Source organism: Dermatophagoides farinae, chromosome 2 (assembly GCF_024713945.1).
Source record: "Dermatophagoides farinae isolate YC_2012a chromosome 2, ASM2471394v1, whole genome shotgun sequence".
NCBI lineage: Eukaryota > Metazoa > Arthropoda > Arachnida > Sarcoptiformes > Pyroglyphidae > Dermatophagoides > Dermatophagoides farinae.
In genome coordinates this window covers 525,764-544,637 of record NC_134678.1, presented here as the reverse complement: position 1 = coordinate 544,637, position 18,874 = coordinate 525,764, and the positions used below count along the sequence as shown (strand labels likewise).

General features: G+C 29.4%; 7 protein-coding genes and 1 long non-coding RNA gene across 10 annotated transcripts; 4 read left to right on the top strand and 4 right to left on the bottom strand.

Moving 5' to 3' along the window:
- The first annotated feature begins 62 nt into the window (after positions 1-62).
- Positions 63-911, top strand: LOC124494944 (histone H3.3). Its single transcript, XM_047058235.2, has 3 exons — positions 63-296; positions 379-617; positions 689-911. Exons 1-3 carry the CDS (start codon positions 213-215, stop codon positions 768-770), a joined length of 405 nt encoding a protein of 134 aa, XP_046914191.1. The 5' UTR covers positions 63-212; the 3' UTR covers positions 771-911.
- On the bottom strand, positions 888-7,149 carry LOC124499568 (uncharacterized). Of its 3 annotated transcripts, XM_075735745.1 has the most exons (7): positions 7,020-7,149; positions 5,989-6,962; positions 5,797-5,884; positions 2,258-2,502; positions 2,059-2,183; positions 1,421-1,974; positions 888-1,365 (listed from the first exon to the last, which is right to left on the bottom strand). In XM_075735745.1, exons 4-7 carry the CDS (start codon positions 2,399-2,401, stop codon positions 899-901), a joined length of 1,290 nt encoding a protein of 429 aa, XP_075591860.1. In that variant the 5' UTR covers positions 2,402-2,502; positions 5,797-5,884; positions 5,989-6,962; positions 7,020-7,149; the 3' UTR covers positions 888-898. The 3 variants fall into 3 exon arrangements, with proteins under 3 accessions (XP_075591860.1, XP_075591859.1, XP_075591858.1); XM_075735744.1 differs by having other exon boundaries at positions 5,797-6,962; XM_075735743.1 differs by lacking the exons at positions 5,797-5,884; positions 5,989-6,962; positions 7,020-7,149 and adding exons at positions 2,798-2,842; positions 2,932-3,494.
- LOC142598214 (uncharacterized) lies at positions 7,143-8,467 on the top strand. Its single transcript, XR_012832514.1, has 3 exons — positions 7,143-7,956; positions 8,030-8,181; positions 8,257-8,467. It is a non-coding gene; the product is annotated as an uncharacterized LOC142598214 (long non-coding RNA).
- On the bottom strand, positions 8,200-9,170 carry LOC124494915 (N-alpha-acetyltransferase 30). The gene is made up of 2 exons (XM_047058202.2): positions 8,630-9,170; positions 8,200-8,545 (listed from the first exon to the last, which is right to left on the bottom strand). Exons 1-2 carry the CDS (start codon positions 8,993-8,995, stop codon positions 8,228-8,230), a joined length of 684 nt encoding a protein of 227 aa, XP_046914158.2. The 5' UTR covers positions 8,996-9,170; the 3' UTR covers positions 8,200-8,227.
- Positions 9,171-9,272: 102 nt separating this feature from the next.
- Positions 9,273-9,824, bottom strand: mRpL33 (mitochondrial ribosomal protein L33). Its single transcript, XM_075735749.1, has 3 exons — positions 9,719-9,824; positions 9,537-9,640; positions 9,273-9,434 (listed from the first exon to the last, which is right to left on the bottom strand). The coding sequence occupies exons 1-3, from the start codon at positions 9,739-9,741 to the stop codon at positions 9,379-9,381; spliced, it is 183 nt and encodes a 60-aa protein (XP_075591864.1). The 5' UTR covers positions 9,742-9,824; the 3' UTR covers positions 9,273-9,378.
- A 43-nt stretch (positions 9,825-9,867) lies between these two features.
- mRpL13 (mitochondrial ribosomal protein L13) lies at positions 9,868-12,817 on the top strand. Its single transcript, XM_075735748.1, has one exon. It carries the CDS (start codon positions 9,868-9,870, stop codon positions 10,480-10,482), a length of 615 nt encoding a protein of 204 aa, XP_075591863.1. The 3' UTR covers positions 10,483-12,817.
- Positions 10,504-12,830, bottom strand: LOC124494704 (uncharacterized). The gene has a single exon (XM_047057964.2). It carries the CDS (start codon positions 12,828-12,830, stop codon positions 10,578-10,580), a length of 2,253 nt encoding a protein of 750 aa, XP_046913920.1. The 3' UTR covers positions 10,504-10,577.
- Positions 12,831-12,916: 86 nt separating this feature from the next.
- LOC124494667 (ATP-binding cassette sub-family C member 10) lies at positions 12,917-17,632 on the top strand. Its single transcript, XM_075735738.1, has 4 exons — positions 12,917-16,301; positions 16,355-16,410; positions 16,490-17,098; positions 17,160-17,632. The coding sequence occupies exons 1-4, from the start codon at positions 13,026-13,028 to the stop codon at positions 17,578-17,580; spliced, it is 4,362 nt and encodes a 1,453-aa protein (XP_075591853.1). The 5' UTR covers positions 12,917-13,025; the 3' UTR covers positions 17,581-17,632.
- Positions 17,633-18,874: the final 1,242 nt, after the last annotated feature.

Genomic DNA, 18,874 nt, shown 5'->3' with positions numbered 1-18,874 from the left:
AAAAATCATCACATTGTTTATGAACAACTTTTTTTTCTTTTAATGAAATTCGAGCATGGAATTCTCATAACCGTTATTTGTTTACATTTTTTTTTTACAAATTTAATATGTAAATGAGTAATTGTTATAGTGTTTTTTTTCGAATAAAAAACATAAATTTTATGTAGATTTCTTTTTTAGGAAAGTTTTATTGAATTTTTTATTCATCGAAAATGGCACGACATTCACAAAATTCTAGACGAATTTCGGAGCCAACAACACCGGGTAAATCACGAATATTACGATCAAGTTTACAGGTAGATGAAACGGATCAAATTTTTTCTATCATCAATTATTTATTGTTGAAAATAAAATCACTGAATTTTTTTTTTTAAATAGCATTCTACCAAATCGCCAACTCAAAAACGACGATATCGTCCTGGTACAGTTGCTTTACGTGAAATACGAAGATATCAAAATTCATCCCATAATCTAATTCCACGAATTTCATTTCAAAGATTAATTCGGGAAATAGCTCAAAGCATGAAAAATTCGTTGAGATTTCAGCCAGCAGCATTGGAAGCACTGCAAGAGGCTGCCGAAAGTTATCTTGTTCGCATGTTTGAAGATGCCAATTTGTAAGTAATGATTTTTACCAAATGAAAATGAATTTTATTCATCAAAAATTAAATTCAATTTTTTTTCCTAGATGTGCTATACATGCTAGACGGGTTACAATCATGCCAAGAGATATTAATCTTGCCAGACGAATACGTGGTGATTATCATTGAATTTGGCAAATGGCTAATCATTCATTTTTTTGGAAAACTTTACACTGAAATTTATTATCATTTTTAAAATAATGCCATTGATTTACATCATGTTTTATATGTAAAAATTGAATTGTAATAAAATAAAATTATAAAAATCGATGTGCTACATCCAAATGATGATGATGTGATGATGGAACGTTTATAATTGGTTCAAATGCTGCCGCTGCTACTACAGCTGCTGCTGTAATTGATGAATTTGCATGATGATAATGGTGTTGTTGCTGTTGATGTTGACGTTGTTGTTGTTGTTGTTGTTGTTGCTGTTGTTGAATCATAGCATGAACATAATAATTTTGCATATAATGATTTTGTGCTGCAGCAACAGCAGCTGCCATCGTTGTTTCATTTGTTGTTGTTGATGCTGTAATTGTATCAGTTGTTGTTGTTGTTGTTATACCAGAATTTAGCATCATCGTACCAGATGAACCATTTATCATTGGTGATGATGATGATGATGACGAAGACGATGATGATGATGATGATGAGGAGGATGCAGATGATAACAAATCATTTACCGAATGTGATGATGGCCAACCTGTTGATTTAATAGCAACTAATGAAAAAAAAATGAATTTCAAATTAAAAAAAAATCCAAAGAAAAAATTTACCAACGGGTATATTTGTCGTTGACATTGGATTCGAATGATGATGATGAATCATTGCCTGTGCTGCTGCTACTGCTGCTGTAGTGTTATTCAAATTGGATGACGATGGTGATAAAAGATGATTCTGATGATGATGTGTTGCTGTTGTGGTAGGCGTCATTGTAATCGATGTAGGTATTGTTTGTGTACAAGAAGAATTATGATGATGATAAGCATTATATAATGGTGAATGATGAGGATGATGATGATGATGATAAATAGCATTCATAACATTGCGAACATTTTCTTTACTTTCCAAATGATTATTGGTTGTAGTGCAACCATTCACATTAAATTGTGAATGTTGCTGTGGTGATTGTTGTTGTTGTTGTTGATTTGTATCCGATAATGATATTGGAATTTGTAAATTTGAAATAATCGATTGATTTGATTGATGATGATCAATGGCAGTATTCGATGATGATGACGACAATGATTGATGTCCATTTGTTAAATCATCATTGACGATGATTGATTGTGGATTTGAATTTCCATTCATTTTATTTCTTAAAATTCGGCTAATTGATTGAATTATAAACAGTGGAATGGAATGGATATTGTCCACAAAAAAAATGGAAAAACAAAATTTACAAGACACATACCTAATACTACTGACGGATGGAACATTAAATTTATCGCAAATACCATCATGCAGTAATTTATCACGAATTTCCCAAGCAAATATTCCTGGTTCTTTATTTTTCAATTCTTTTATATAGGAAACGACCTGAATTGTTTTGTTTTTTTATGATTTTCGTATTGAAATTGATTAAAGAACTTCACATCATAAAAAAAACTTACTTTTGGTGTTGTAACACGTGGTTTACTACCACCAATTGTACCGGGTAATATGGAACCAGTTTCATGGAAACGTGATAATATTTTCGACACACAACCATGTGATACACGTAATTGTCTGCTTATATCACATGGCCTTACACCCATACGTGATAATTCAACAATTTTCAAACGAATCGAATTCGGCAATGGTCGTCCATTGACAAATACACCTCCCAATTGATTTACTTCACCAAAACCTTGTGATTCTGTGTTTTATCATCAAAGAAGAAGAAGAAAAAAAATATATCACAAACTCTTAGCATCATCCATATCATTTTTTTTCCAATGAAAAAACACAAAAAAAATGGTAATCAATTTTGTCTTTTCAAACAACAAAATCTGCTATAAACAAAATTTAGCTAGTTTTCAACTGAAAAACACACACAAACATCCGACACACATTTGACAAACATGGATGGATTTCTTGTTAAACCATTTGCTCAAGCTGTCCATTCATTCATTCATTCATTCATTCATTTAGTATCATCATCCACCACTTACCAAAATATAAATCATGTTCAATCTTTATTTGAGCGGAAGTGCCAACTGAATTTTTAAGAAAAAAAAAGAAAAAAAACAAACATTCAAAATGAGATTATTTGATATTATTAATCATCATGAACAATAACAACAACCTAATGTATGAAAATGATTGGCGGCCATTTTTAAAAAAAAAACAATGATGATGATGAAGAACAATTTTAATTCACAAAAAAAAATTTCACGTTATTACAAACAAATATATGTCATCAAAATGATAAAAGTAACAAAGTTTTTCAATCTTAATCTATAAAAAAAAATAACAAAGAAGAAGCTGCAACAAGGAAAAAAAATCACTCCATCCTCAGATGGTTTATACGGATAATGATGATGATGTTGTTGGAGTAAATTATTCGGATTTATTCAAATCAAACCAGAAAAAAAGGAACAAATCACACCATGAACAAATTTTTTTTTTTGTTTTTTTCAAACTAAAACAAACAAACAAACAAAAAATCAACAAGATTTGCAACGAACCATTCGTTTGTTCGTTCGTTATTCATATTCTGCATACATACATACACACACACACACACTGTATGCATATGAACCAGAAGATTCAATAATAATCTGTCTTATGGCTGAATTAATCTTTCAATCCAATATATATTTTTTTCAGGCTTTAAATAAACAACAACAACAACAACAATCATGCAAAACGAATTGAAATGAAGCCACCACATAATCATAATCATCATCATCCATCCATCCATCTATCTATATGATCATCATCATCATGATCATCATTATAACATCCATATCGAAATGATACATTTCTGTACTTTTTTTCAAAAAAAAAAAAAAATTCTCGAAACAAAACTATATAATATTTAAAAAAAGTGCCTATTAGTAGCTTTCCTATTGGTTAAAAATAAAATTCAAATAAATGTACAGTAACTTTGGTAAAAGGTGGAGTTTGTAACAAATGTAGGCGGAGCTTGGTTGTATTATGTGTATATTATAAAGTGGCAATTTTGAATAAAAAAATTTTCATTGCTGATGGAGCTAAATATATATATATTTATATTTATAATTTGTAAATTGAATAGTAAGAAAAAAAAATGATGACATTTTCAAATTTATAAAAAAAAAGAAAATTTTTAAAACAAGAAAAAAAAACAATGAACAACAAATGAAAAAATAATTTTATCAGCCAGAAAAATCATCATCATCATCATCATCATTAAATCACCAAATCGAATGAATGAAAATGCCAACAGACAAAACAAAAAAATTTGATCATGTTCATATACCATGGTCGATTGAAATAAACCAAACAAAAATTTACCTGAATGATGAAAAAAAAATTTTTGGATAAAAACAAACCAAAATTCAATTCAATTCAATTCAAAAAAAAATCACTTCAATTTGGTCTTTGAACCATGGTTTTGAAATGAACTTTGTTCATCATACATCGGTAACTTTTGTCTGTTTGTGTGTGTCTGTGTGTGTGTGGGCCAGCCACAAAACACCGAAAAAAAATCATCCATTAATTGAATAATTGTTTTTTTTTTTTTGCTGAATTCAATGAAAAAATAAAAAACAAAACAAAACAAATTTCTACTTCTGACATTTATATGTAAAGTGAGACTAAATAATAACTATAATATATTGGTGATGCGTTATAATCATCTTTCACTAACAACAAAACAAATATGAATTTCAAATAAAAAAAAAAATTTTTTTGGGTATAATCAAAACAGACACACACACACACACACATTAAAAGATTTTCAATGGTCGATTGAATTTTTTTTTTCTGTATTTTCAAATAAATGATGATGATGATTTTCCTTTGTGTAGTCATCACTAATGATCAAGTTTTTTTTTGTGTGTGCATGTTGAGGCACAAGCATGCATTAAACAGAACAAAATGGATTTTGAAATTGTCGTTTTTTTTCCAAAATGAACATTTACCACACACACACACACACACATAAACCAAATATACATCGAGTATACTAAAAAGCAAAAAAAAAAAAAAAAACCAATCTATCAACCGAAATGGCTTTTACACACACACTCATACATATTGCCAATAACATTAACAATTTGATAATCTAAATGTCAAAAAAAAGAAGAAAAAATTGAACAAACTAAACATCGAAAAAATTGTAATCCAACACTGACCATAAGTAAAACATACTCACACACACACAATGAACGATTCATTCAGATTCATGTGTGGACAATGGTGAAATTTATTTCACACTCTCTCTCTCTCTCTTTCTCTCTCTAAAACAAAAACCAACCACTAAATTCAGAATGTCACAACATCAGTCATTTGTTGATGATATTCAAATACAAGTCGCTGGTTGAACATTGAACATTTGAATTTGGTCAGGAAAAACAAAAACAAAAACCAAATGACACCGATGATCGTTTGGTTTTTTTTGTTGTTTTTCCCTGACCAAATTACAAATCACAACAACAATTCTATTGAGGCCCAAATCCAATGGAAAACAAAAGTAAATCATTTATAGTGGCCTCTTTTTTTTCTTTTTGCTTCTGCTTGAAAAGCAGCACCTCTATTACTTGATTCATAAATTAGAAAAAATTCATGATAATTAAGAGCAACGAGAAAAAGAAAAAAAATCTTAGAATCTGTTAAGTGAGAAGAAAGAAAAAAAATGAAATATAAGTAAGGGGAAAAGGTGGCTATAAATATATTATATTATGATGTTTATGGTTTGTTTGTGGTTAATAATAATTTTTTTTTTTTTAGTTTTGAATTATTATAAAAATAACAACAAAACTTTAAGAATTATTACAATTCTTTGCCAATGATGATGAACAACAAACAATGTCTGTCTGTGTGATGATGATGAAGATTCTTTTTTTTTTTTGAAATGTTCAACGAAGCAATAAGTGCCGATGACAAGTCATTTTATCATCACCACCAAACACCATTATCAAAGAAAAAAAAATTCACACAACACAAAGATGTAAAAGACACTTACCTTCTTGATGATGATGATGATGATGATGACGACGACCATGATTGTATAGCCGTTATACAATATCGTATTCAAAAACAAAAAATGTCAACTATAGAAGTATAGAAGAAGAAGAAGGAATTGCCGCAAGAATAAAAAAAAACTGAAAGAATTGTCTTGTTGTTGTCTGCATAAAAACGGTACAACAAAACATACAATGGGAACATCTTTCATCATCATCAAATGTCGAATCTTTTCATTTTCATTCTTTTTGTTTGTTTGTTTGTTTGTTTGTTGTTTGTTCGGGTTCGCACAAACCAAACCAGCCAAAGCCATCCATTCATTCATTCATTCAAATAATTAAGCGAATTTTTTTCTTTTCGTTGTTGTTTGTTGTTTGTTGTTGGATAGTGATTAGTAAATAACAGCAGCAGCAGTACATACATGTACAAGTTTTTTTCCATTTCTTGAGATAGTAGCAACTTATATACTTAGCAAACTAATTATTTGATGTAAAAATGACGATGATGATGATGTTTTAGTTGTTGTTGTTGTTGTCGTAATAGAATTTCAAAATTTTTTTTTTGCTTTTTCACACGACAACACCCATTTTCAATTCAACAATGTCTTCAAGTTCATCATCATTATTGTTGCGGCAATATTCTATCATCACATGGACATCGTTTTTCTGTCTCTCTCATTCTCGTTTGGATCGAATTCGTTCCGACGAAAAACGAGGACAACCATGATGATGACGATTTGGTAAAAATTTTCTGTTATATAGACAAATTTCGTTGTCGACATCATCATTATTATTATAATGATGATAAAGAATCTTGTGCAACGAAAAAAAAACCGAACCATTTTTTCGCCGCTTTCATTCTCTGAGATCCAGATGTTTGTTTATAACAGTAACGAAAAAAAAACCCACCAGTTCTTTATCGTTTACCGCCATATACATACAATATCATCACCATGATAATATCATCATCTTGGACGTTTGAGAATAAATAATATTTAGAAATGAAAATGATGATGGAGAATTGAATAGTTCGCCATTTTTTCTTTGACTAAATAATTAAAAGTCGGCTATTTCTCCATATGATTCTTTTTTTGATCTAATCATTGATGATGATGAATTCCATGAGATTCATTAAAATAATAATAAGTCGGCATCAATCTTTATGATTCTGTAATGATTTCGGAATAGTATGAAGATTTGTTTTCATGAAATGAAATGTCCTTACTTTTGTTTTGTTATAGCTGAATTTCAAATCAATGACGATGATGAATAATCGAATGTCAAAATTCATAGATGTCAATTGACAATTTTGTCATTAGAATATGGAAATATGGATGGCTTGTTTTTTTTTTTTTTTTTTTTTGGTTAAACATAAAAAATCAAGTTTTTTTTTCGTGATTCGAATCAAATGTCAACCGAGTGGTCGATCAGAAAAAAAGAACGATTGTTTTCACATCATCATCATCAACATTGAGATCATGTCATGTAGATATAGCCATCACATCATTGTGATCATCGGAAGACAACAACAACAAATGTTCGATTTTGAATTCGTTTATGAATCACACACACACACATGACATGTAAATTTTAAATTAGTAAAAAAAATGAAATTTTCATCTTTTCCATTTTTTTATAGTTTATTTCATTTATCAATAATATCAAGATGATGATGATGATGACAGACAATGACAAATGAAATTTTATGTTATATCAAATTTTCGACAGATATTCCGCTTACACTCACTCACTCGCTCACTCATTCGTAATTCATATTTGGCGCCACTATTTTAAAACAAAGAGTTTTTCTGTTTTTTTTTTCTCCATGATGATGATCATCATCATTGGAAGAAGAAGAAATTATTAATTTTTGAAAAAAATGAAATGAAAAACTTGACCACCACCACCACCAAAACCGACAACAAAAACATGTCTAGACAGATAATGTTTCATCTTCGAGACTAGCCGGCGACAAAACAAACCATCAAGTAAAAAAAAAAAATTTTCATATTTTCTTTTCGGTTTATACACACCAAATTTTCATAAGTTTGTCATTGACACCATCACGTAGATGACATTTTTTTCCTTTGGTTTATGATGACGATGATGACGATGATGGATGTATATAGAACTTATTGATGACTTATGACCACACCGCGTGCGTGAGTCGATATATTATTGTTTCATGTTTTTACAAACATTCAATATACACTATGTTCATATGTTCTTCTTTAGTTTCGGTGTCAAATTAATTGTTTTTAGGATCGTGTTTTTTTTTGGGAGAAATGTAAAACCAACTCATCATCATTGGAAATGTCATATGTCAAAAGGAAAACGGGGTGAAAGAGAGTGACAACAGCAACAACAACAACAACCAGCCGACAAAGGTCAGCTGGCTGTATATCTCGGAATTTCCGATAATTTTTTTATATTTTATTTTAACCATAATTTCAAACGTAAAGCATCCACACCATTTAAATAATAACGAAACAGACGTTTATCACGTATAAATCCTAGATTTTCATATAACATCAATGCTGGACGATTTGTAACCTCGGTTTCAAGTACAACTTCATCGGCATTCAATTCGATCATAACATTGATTGCTTTCAGCACAAGATTCGATCCAATTTTACGTTTACGATAACGTTCATCCACAGCCAACATGGCTATATAACCACGTAGAATTTTTCTTTTTTTATAATCAAGTTTACAAACAATTGCTCCAATGCATACATTCTGATCCATTGCCTATTATTAACAATAGAGAAAAAAAAGATGAAAAATTTTCATAATAATTGTAAAACAAATCGAATCGAATTTAAAAAAATTTACAAGAAAACATAATTGTGGCCAATTGTGAATAAAATAACGATATGTATAAATTGAATATGGTTCAGATAAATCTTTTTGTATTAAACGCATTATATCGGGCATTTGTGTTTCATTTTTATAACAAATATATTCAATTGATGATGATTGTGATGACGACGATGATGAATTTGATTCTGGTAGTTGATCATCATCATTATCATTATGGAGATTATTTGGATTTTCATATAATTTCATCATTGACGTATTGGATATTTTTATTTGATCAAATTCATTTGTTAACATTGTTGCCATTGTTGATGATGATTGTTCATCATCATCATTATGTTTGATCACAATATTAACATCGTCGCTGTTGTCGTTATTCATTGCGTAAATGCACACACACACACAACACAAACAGACAAATAATTGTACGGTGATGGATAAATGATAAATAAAAAATGAAAAATATCTACAAGAAAAGATTGACAAAACCGAGAAATCAAAAATAAGTGATGATGATGATGATAATTTGAACAAAAACAAAAAAAAAATCGAATAATTAAAAATCATTCAGCTGATTTGATAACTAGTGACATCTATCGTAATGTTTAGAAAATAATTTTTTGTTCAAAGAAAAATTTTTTTCTTTTCAATCATCAAATTTTATTTCAATTTTTTCATTTTATACAACAACAAATTGACAAAACTACAATAATGGAAATGAAGAAAAATAAAATGCTCAAAAAAAATCGCCACGATGAATTTGATTAATGAGCAGCTCCTTTGATTTTTTTGATTTCCTTATAGACAACATGACGTTCGACTATTTGGGAGAACAACAACAGCAGCAACAAAAAATGGAAAATTAGGTTACTTCATGAGAATAATTTTTTACTTGGAATTTAAAAAAATCATACACACATACCATATGGATCATAACGTAACATTTGAATTTCTTCTTTGATTCGTGGACGAATGGCCACAACTTTATGGCCCGAAATCAGGCTCTCCAACAGAACCATTACAAATCTTGGTGTTTGCAAAAAAAAAAACAAATTCAATTCAATAACTGAATATTTTTTCTTAATGTAAAATATCGATACTTACTTGGATTTTCCACCTTTAGCCATCGGTAATAATTGTTATGGTAAAAACATTCGAAACAAATGATTTTTTTCAGCTGAAAACACACACACACATGACGAGAATGCTATTGAAACCAGAATGAACTCTACTGAGTGTAAATAGGCAAATGTATGTTGTCCACATGTTTTTATGAAGATGATTTGAATTTTGTCGAAATTAAAAATTCGGAAAAAAATATGAGCAATTTAAGCCCATATCAACGTGTACAACAATGGATGGTATTCGCCCGTCAATGGTGGTTATTTGATGCAAAACAACAGGATGTATTCGATGCTGCACAGATGATAGCACGATATTTACATGGACGTCATAAACCAATTTATGATACCGAACAAGATGTTGGTGATCATGTTGTCGTCATGAATGCTAAACATTGTTCAATGCCATTCGATGAATGGCGTTATCGTTATTATTTTCATCATTCACATTATTCTGGTGGTAAAAAATGGACCCAAGCATATGAATTACATCAAAAAGATCCAAATCTTATAATGTATAAAGCAATCTATAAAGCATGTGGTAATATTGGCTTAAAACGACATGATCTAATTGCACATCTACATATTTATCCAGATGAAAATGTACCCGAACACATTATGAAGAATATAACCGATCATATACGACAATTACGTCCAGTTCATAAATCAATTGATGAATATTCTGATGATGAGATAAGAAATTATCCAAAAATATTTGATTATTCTGATGATTATACAAAAAAATAATTTGATTGATTAAAATTGTAGTTTATATGTTTACTGAATTCTGTAATTCTTTTTTATTCATTGAATAAAAACAAAAAAAACATTTATTTAGCAATTTAGTTTTGTTGACTGAAATTTTCGGCTTTACTGAACATAAAAATATAACCATAAACATCTACACAGGTGATGAATGATGATATATCGAATAGAAATCGAATAGAATCTGATAATAATGTTCGTGCATTCTGTCGTTGATATGGACAGAATGGTCGATAGTTATCATGAAATCTTAATGGCCGTCTTCGATGAAAATTGAAATAATCATCATTACAAACATATGGTGTTATGAATTTATTACGAAAATTTTGATTCAAAACATTATGAAGATCATTATTATTGCTAATTTGGTCAAGAATTTCTTTCGTCAAATCAATCAATGGATAAAATGATGGTTTCGATTGTTGTTGTTGTTGTTTTATACGTGTTTTCCATTCAAAATTTTCATTACTAAAATTCAATTTTTCAAACAATTCTTGTAATTCAAAACGTGTTTGACAACAATTTCGTTCATGTGGATGTTTACTGGCAATTTTTATATCACGAAAAAATTCCCACATACGATATGATTGAAAAAGTGTTTCATTCAGATTGAGAACGTCCAAATTTTTTAATCTCATATTCAGCCTAAATGCTTTGATCAGATTAAAACGTATACGTGAATAATATAGCCATTCATTCCAAACGAATAATCTATTGGCAAATTTTGAATAACGAAATTGATAATATGATAATTCATCATTTGTTGTGTTTAAATTGAATAAATCACGTAATATCAATATGATTGGAACAATGGCAACCATTTCATAATAAGGTAAATTACTTTTCTTGCTATTTGCATGTATAAATGATGTATGAACGTAATATTCAATAAAATTTCCATATCGATAACGTATCAATAACATTAGGCCATCTGGTAGATTAAGATCATAAATATAACGACGAATCAGTGAATAAATATTCGGCAATGGAATGGTGGCCAAATCAATGTTACAATGTATGATCATATTGCGCAATGTAATCAGGATAATTTTATAATCAGGATATTGATATCTTATAAAATGATTTTTATCCATCCACATAATTGTTTCATTTTCATTTAGGAAATTTTCAAATAAATTCATATAACGTATTGAACCATTTGTACACCAACGAATCAGATCGGATAGATAGATATTGAAATTGAACAATCGTATAACAATATAAAGAAAGACTAGAATTTTTTGCTTGTTGATGAAATCATTCGCTAATGGTGATTGATGTTTATTTTTCACCAATTTACAGTAATCAAATGTTATATGTTGATCCATATATTTGGATTTATTTGACATTGTTTCTTTTTTCATATTCTTGAATTGTTCTTCATCCATTGCGAATTGTTTATCATCATCATCATTTGATGGTTCATCTTTGATCGATATTCGATGATGATGATGATCTTGATTTTGAAAAGAATTATTGGATGATGATAATTGATTATTGATAAAATTAACAAATGTATCTGAAGAATTTGAGACAAATTTTGTCGATGATATTCCATTCGTTAACAGTAATTCATTAATTTTTTTTGTACGAATACGAGAAGAATTAACCGATCTATTCGCTTGCATACGTTGCCGTGGATCGCCACAGTTTTCTGGATCCATATCATCAAAATATCGATAATTTTCATAAGTTTGACTTTTTTCATTTTTCATATAACGATATTGATTACCATAGCTTGATTGGTTGGATGTATATTTGTTTTTATTTCTTGCTTGTAAATTTATATATGGTATAATAATTTCTTCATCATCCGCATCCATTGATGATGATGATGATGATGGATTATTATTGGCTAAAAGATAATTATCACGATATCTTGTGAATGGATGTAAACGAATCTTTGATTCATGATGATGTTCATCAACGGTGAATGCTATTTCACTTTCACGTAAATATTTAAACCATAATTGCATTGCAATAGAAATGAAACGATGTTTCATTTCCAATGGAAATGACAAACCATTTATGTCTATAATTCGGAAAAAATCCCTAATAAATTCAATATAAATTTTATTGAATGCTTCAAATGTTGTCCATGATGAACGAATACCACGACGGTTGATATCGGATTGTTCTTTTCGTTTTCGTTTTCCATTGTTGTTGTTATTGTTTTTGATACGTATTTCTTTCGTACGTAATTCATAAACAAATTCTTCAGTTGCAACTTCTTTTGCGAAACCTTGACTTTGTGTTTGACAATATTCACAATAATGAAAACCATCTTCTTCACAGAATTGTTGTGATCCACATTTTTGACAATTTTCCATTTTGATTTTGTTGAATCATCAAAATCAACATAAAAATGAGCACGTGAATGATTCTGATTCTAACAACAAATTCTAGATGACAGCACATGTATATGTTTGTTTTCGACAATATTGGAATCTGGTTGACAAAACAAAAAAAAAATCCAGATGAATTTTTTTGAAAAAAAAACAAACACCGGATCTCAATAACAAACAATGAATCTGAATTTTATCTGCAATAATTCTAATCAACAATCGATTATTCATCATTCTAATCATATTTATCATCTAGATGATTGTTTTCAACAAACATTTCTTGTTCTACCAATCTATTTTTGTTTATTGATTTATTGTTCATATCAATTAGGTTTCTATAGCTTTACAACGAATTCAAATCATCATTCATCATCATCATCATTACATCGACAAAAATGCATTCATTCAATTGCATCAATACTTTTAGCGGTGATAATCATTTGCAATTCAATCATAATGTTTATTATTATGAATATTCGAATTACCATCATCACCGTAAAACTTGCAGCATTGATGAAAATTTTTACCATCATCGTGTATGGTTTTCAATTTTCAACCAGTCGATATGATCAAAAATCAAAAAATTATCCATTGAAATTTGTTTTGTTTTCGGTCATTTTATTGCACATTTCAGAATGTTTAACCAGCTATTTCGATGACAGTGATAATCGACTTTCGTTTCTTTTGTTTATATCATGTGTTTGTTGGTTTTTACACATCTTGTTCTTTATTATTATCACCAGTGATCGACAACGACAATCAATTGATCAACAATTATTGATCAATGATGATTCTGTAGAGCTAAATAATAATCAATCCTTTGAATCTGATGAACATCAATCGATAATTTCACAAATATTTTTCATTTGGGTATCTCCTTTACTTGAAAAAGGTCAATATGATGATTATCGAAAAATTAATTCAAGTGATGATCTTTTCAAATTGCCCGAATCATTATCAGCACACACATTGAATCCATCGATCCTTGCATATCTTGATTGTGATCACGGAAGAAAAAAACGACCATTAATTCGTTATATTTTTTCACATTTTTATGGCCATTTTCTATTGTTAGGACTGTTGAAATTATTTGCCGATGCAATGAACATGTTATTTCCAATTTTTTTAAATCGATTACTTTTATATCTGGAAAACAATGACGAAAATGTACCGAAAACAACACGTGGTTTCACATTTGCTACCGGCCTATTAATCTGTACATTATTGAATACAGTATGCATTTCATATTTTAATTTTCAAATGAGTAAAATTGCATTGAAAATACGTACCATATTGATAATGATGACTTATAATAAATTATTACGTTGTCGTAAAACACAATTGATGAATCAATTTGATACTGGACAAATATTGAATCTAGCCAATACGGATGTTGAACGTGTAATCAATTTAGTGCCATCATTATTTCAATTCATATCATTACCAATACAATTGATTATTACAATTTATCTTCTTTATACTGAAGTACAATTGGTATTTATATCAGCCATTATATTTATAGTCATATTGATACCAATCAATAAATTAATCTGTGATCGTATTAAAAAATTAAGCGAAAAATTAATGCTATGGAAAGATAAACGTATACGATTAATGAGTGAATGTTTGAAAGGAATTCGTACCATTAAATTTCATGCATGGGAATCGATATTCTTCACGAGGATTCAATCATTACGTTTGAATGAAATTAAATATCTGAAATATAGAAAATATTTAGATGCATTATGTGTATATTTTTGGGCCACAACACCGGTCATCATTTCATCGTTAGTATTTACAACATATGTTTGGTTCAATGGTGATAATCAATTGACATCAAGTAAAGTTTTCACAACATTAGCATTATTGGGTATGCTAATAATGCCATTGAATGCATTACCATGGATATTGAATGGTTTGATTGAATCATTGGTATCATTACGAAGATTAAATCGTTTCTATAGATTATCGGAACAAAATCCAGATGAAGATATTGAATGGATTAATGAACATGAAAATATATTATTTCAATGTAACAATTGTTCATTTAGTTATTCGAATTCAGATGAACAGCAGCAGCAGCAGAGTTTTAAACTTCGAGACATTAATGTCGAAATAGTGAAAGGAAAATTTATTGGCATTACTGGTCGTGTTGGTAGTGGTAAATCTTCATTGATTAAATCCATGTTGAATGAATTGAATAAAATCAATGATGATTATGGTAGTGGTGGCAGCAGCACAATTCGAATTAATCAATGTTGTCGACATCGAGGTATTGGTTATGTATCACAAGAACCATGGATTCAAGATACAACCATCAGGAAGAATATTCTGTTTGGTAAAACATTCGATATGGAATTTTATAATGAAATTATTGATGCTTGTGAATTGCGAGAAGATTTTCAACAATTTGCTCATGGTGATCAAACTATCGTTGGCAATCATGGCGCCACTTTATCTGGTGGACAAAAATCTCGAATAACATTAGCACGTGCATTATATCAGAATTTTTCTGTTTACCTTGCTGATGAACCATTTGCCAGTTTAGATCAACAAGTGGCCAGAAAAATTTATCAAAAATGTTTTCTTTCCATATTGAAAAATAAATCAGTCATTTTGGTCACAAATCATATTGAATATCTGAAAGATTCATTCATCATTTATTATATGGACAATGGTCGTATAACACATTCATATCTATCTGCTGATCGATTAATTGATTTTGATGAAATGTTGGATCAATCGCAACAACCGGATCGAAATGAAACTGATAATGAAAAAATGGTAGTTCAACAACAACAAGATCAATGTGAAATGAATGAAGAATTAGAAGAAGAACGTGAACATGGAAAAATTAAATTCACCGTCTACATTGGCTACATTTATTCAATTGGTTATTTTCTATTCACAATGATTATCGTGTCAATTTGTTTGATGCAAATTACACGTAGTGCATCGGATTTTTGGCTTTCAATATGGACATCATCGACCAAACAAAATGAACAACAATCCAATGGCTCATCATCCACAATGTTTTATCTTTTCATATTCATAGCGATTGGTATTGGCAATTCAATCATAACATTAATTCGTGCATTTTTATTCGCATATGGTGGCGTTCAAGCTGCTATCAATGTTCATGATCAATTATTAGAATCATTATTCCAAACATCAACATTATTGTTTGATCTTGTTTCATTTGGCATTCTTATCAATCGTTTTTCATCCGACATGTTCAATGTTGATGATGCATTACCATTTACATTGAATATATTTCTAGCACAATTATCATCATTATTAATTGGTTTATTCGTAACCATTTATGGTATGCCATGGATTAGCATCGTATTCATTGTGCTTACAATACCATATTATATGATACAAGAATATTATCGTAAAACATCACGTGAATTGAAACGAATTTCTGCCACAACATTATCACCAATTTATTCACAGGTAAAATTTGATTATATGTAAATTTTATGCTAATTTCAATTCTATTTTGATAGTTGGATGATACCATACAAGGATTGACAATTATTCGTTCATACAGGCAAAACAATAGGTATATGAATTTCATTTCATCGACGATTCGGTTTTGTTAATTGAATTTTTTCCATTTTCTTTCCATTGAAAATTTTTAGATTTAAAAATGAATTTTATGAAAAAATCAACATTTATAATCGTGTTCAATATGCAATCAATGCCATTCAACAATGGCTAAATCTTCGTTTACAAATGATTGGTGCCATAATCACTTGTTCAGTTGCATTTATTGCTGTTTATATTCATTATTATAATCGACAACAATCAATTAATTCAAGTTTAATTGGATTGTCACTAGTTTATTCATTGTCATTGACAAATCTATTGAATGGTGCATTTCAAGCATTCACACAAACAGAGTTGGATTTAATTTCCATTGAAAGGATTCGAAAACTTGTTGAAAAACTTCATGATTATAAGGAAGAAAATTACAGTGATGACAATCCACAAATATGGGATGTATCATGGCCTAGCGAAGGAAATATTCGTTTCAACAATGTATCGATGCGTTATCGAAATGATTTACCATTAGTATTGAAAAATGTTTCATTTGAAATCGGTGCCGGTGAACATGTGGCCATTATTGGCCGTACTGGTTCAGGAAAATCCAGTTTATTTCAAACATTATTTCGTTTGGTTGATATTGAAACTGGTCAAATTTACGTTGATGGCGTTGATTTAAAATCAATTAATCGTAAAACTATTAGGTGAGAATTGTCATCATAATTCTTGATCCATCATAATTTTTTTTCTTTGTTCAACAAATAGATCTCGAATACATATCATACCACAGGATGCATTCATGTTCAATGGTACAATACGTGATAATCTAGATCCACAACATCGTTATCGTGATGATGAAATATGGACAGCATTGTTTGATTGTAAAATAAACATTTTAATCGATTCATTAGGCGGTTTAGATGGCCAAATAGATGGTGAAAATGGTATGAATCTAAGTATTGGTCAACGGCATTTATTTTGTTTGGCAAGAGCAGTATTGAATAAATGTAAAATTATTTGTATGGATGAAATAATGGCAAATATTGATAATGAAACTGGCAAAATATTGGATGAACTGATCGATACTATATTCAATCAAACGACCATTGTACATATTGCACATAAATTGGATTCATTACGCAATTATGATCGTACAATCATTATGAATGACGGAATGATTTGTTGATTAAATGATGATAATAAATAATAAAAATAAAAACTGGAAACCTAACAAAAAACCAAAATTTATGATATGAATTTGAATGAATTAGTTTGGTGTGTGTGTGTGCGTGTGCCAATCAATCATTGATTGGCATGGTGGAAAAAAAATGAGATTTATTCACCGATTTTTGATTGGATTTTAATATGCTCGATTTCTCTTTCTATCTATCTATCTCTTTTGTTTGCATTTACATTTCATTTTCTTTGCTCTACAACAAATCAATCACAAATGTTTTTTTTTTCTTTTCTTTCGATATGGCTTCCTTACCATTCATTTCTCTATACAGAACAAAATGAAAAAATGAAATGAAATGGATGGAAACAAAAACAAAAAAATTTTTTTTTTGATTGATCAAATGATAATAGATGGCTTCTGGCAATATATATGGCTGGCATCGTTTCTTTTTTTTTCTCTTTTCTCATGTCATGAATGATATATAAAAATAATAAGTGGATGGAAACAGTTTTTTTTTATTTTTTGACCAACTTTGTTGTATCTGTTGGTCAAAAAAAAAAATCTATGTTTTTTTTCTCGATGAAATAGACAAACAAAATTTCCTGAGATTATAATCATCGTCAACGGATCGTTTTTTTTTTATTTGAATCGAATAAAATCCAATCAAATAAGAAAGGGCGGAACTAGATCAATCATCAGAAATAAGTAAAAAAAAAAATCCATTCAGGTGTGTTTGAGGTATGGACACAAACACACAACTGATATACATACTGTCAAAGAGCTAAAACGTTGTAGTGGAGATTAACGAATTGAATTTTTTGTTTTGTTTTGTTTTTGATTAGATAGGAATGAAAAAATTGAAAATCAAACTTTGAAACTTTCGTGGGTGTGTGTGTGTGTTTGTATGTTGTGTGCAAATTCATTTGAGCATTCTCAAAACAAAACAAAAAAAGAGAATTTTTCAATTCATTTTGTCGTTTTTTTTTTGAATTGTTTTGTTTTTTGTAAACACAAACAAACATACCTTACGAATTCATTTCAAGTTTTTCATTTCTGTTGTCATCATCCATTGAATGAAAATGATCAATTCAAATTAATTGAGAACAAATGAAACAGAAGAATAGATTGTCGTTGCATTTTTTTTTTCATTCATCTCATTGTCACCACCATTATTATCATCGTCATCATTATCAAAACATTCATTCGTCGTTGTTCGTTGTGTGGTGTTCTTCGTCAGCATCATTTTCTTCATTTTTTTTTCGTTGCAATTGATTTTTCTATTCATAAAAATGATTTGATGTGA

What these genes read in the sequence shown, in the direction of transcription:
- LOC124494704 (XM_047057964.2), bottom strand. Translation starts at nt 12,830, where the DNA reads ATGGAAAATTGTCAAAAATGTGGATCACAACAATTCTGTGAAGAAGAT.
- mRpL13 (XM_075735748.1), top strand. Translation starts at nt 9,868, where the DNA reads ATGTTGTCCACATGTTTTTATGAAGATGATTTGAATTTTGTCGAAATT.
- LOC124499568 (XM_075735743.1), bottom strand. Translation starts at nt 2,959, where the DNA reads ATGGCCGCCAATCATTTTCATACATTAG. An exon ending in CAATCATTTTCATACATTAG is followed by an intron (nt 2,843 to 2,931) that starts GTTGTTGTTATT and finishes TTAAAAATTCAG; the next exon opens with TTGGCACTTCCGCTCAAATA. An exon ending in CACGTGTTACAACACCAAAA is followed by an intron (nt 2,184 to 2,257) that starts GTAAGTTTTTTT and finishes AAAACAATTCAG; the next exon opens with GTCGTTTCCTATATAAAAGA.
- LOC124494944 (XM_047058235.2), top strand. Translation starts at nt 213, where the DNA reads ATGGCACGACATTCACAAAATTCTAGACGAATTTCGGAGCCAACAACA. An exon ending in TATTACGATCAAGTTTACAG is followed by an intron (nt 297 to 378) that starts GTAGATGAAACG and finishes TTTTTTAAATAG; the next exon opens with CATTCTACCAAATCGCCAAC. An exon ending in ATGTTTGAAGATGCCAATTT is followed by an intron (nt 618 to 688) that starts GTAAGTAATGAT and finishes TTTTTTTCCTAG; the next exon opens with ATGTGCTATACATGCTAGAC.
- mRpL33 (XM_075735749.1), bottom strand. Translation starts at nt 9,741, where the DNA reads ATGGCTAAAGGTGGAAAATCCAA. An exon ending in GCTAAAGGTGGAAAATCCAA is followed by an intron (nt 9,641 to 9,718) that starts GTAAGTATCGAT and finishes GCAAACACCAAG; the next exon opens with ATTTGTAATGGTTCTGTTGG. An exon ending in GTTACGTTATGATCCATATG is followed by an intron (nt 9,435 to 9,536) that starts GTATGTGTGTAT and finishes TCTCCCAAATAG; the next exon opens with TCGAACGTCATGTTGTCTAT.
- LOC124494667 (XM_075735738.1), top strand. Translation starts at nt 13,026, where the DNA reads ATGAATCTGAATTTTATCTGCAATAATTCTAATCAACAATCGATTATT. An exon ending in TCATACAGGCAAAACAATAG is followed by an intron (nt 16,411 to 16,489) that starts GTATATGAATTT and finishes GAAAATTTTTAG; the next exon opens with ATTTAAAAATGAATTTTATG. An exon ending in ATTAATCGTAAAACTATTAG is followed by an intron (nt 17,099 to 17,159) that starts GTGAGAATTGTC and finishes TTCAACAAATAG; the next exon opens with ATCTCGAATACATATCATAC.
- LOC124494915 (XM_047058202.2), bottom strand. Translation starts at nt 8,995, where the DNA reads ATGAATAACGACAACAGCGACGATGTTAATATTGTGATCAAACATAAT. An exon ending in GGCCACAATTATGTTTTCTT is followed by an intron (nt 8,546 to 8,629) that starts GTAAATTTTTTT and finishes TGTTAATAATAG; the next exon opens with GCAATGGATCAGAATGTATG.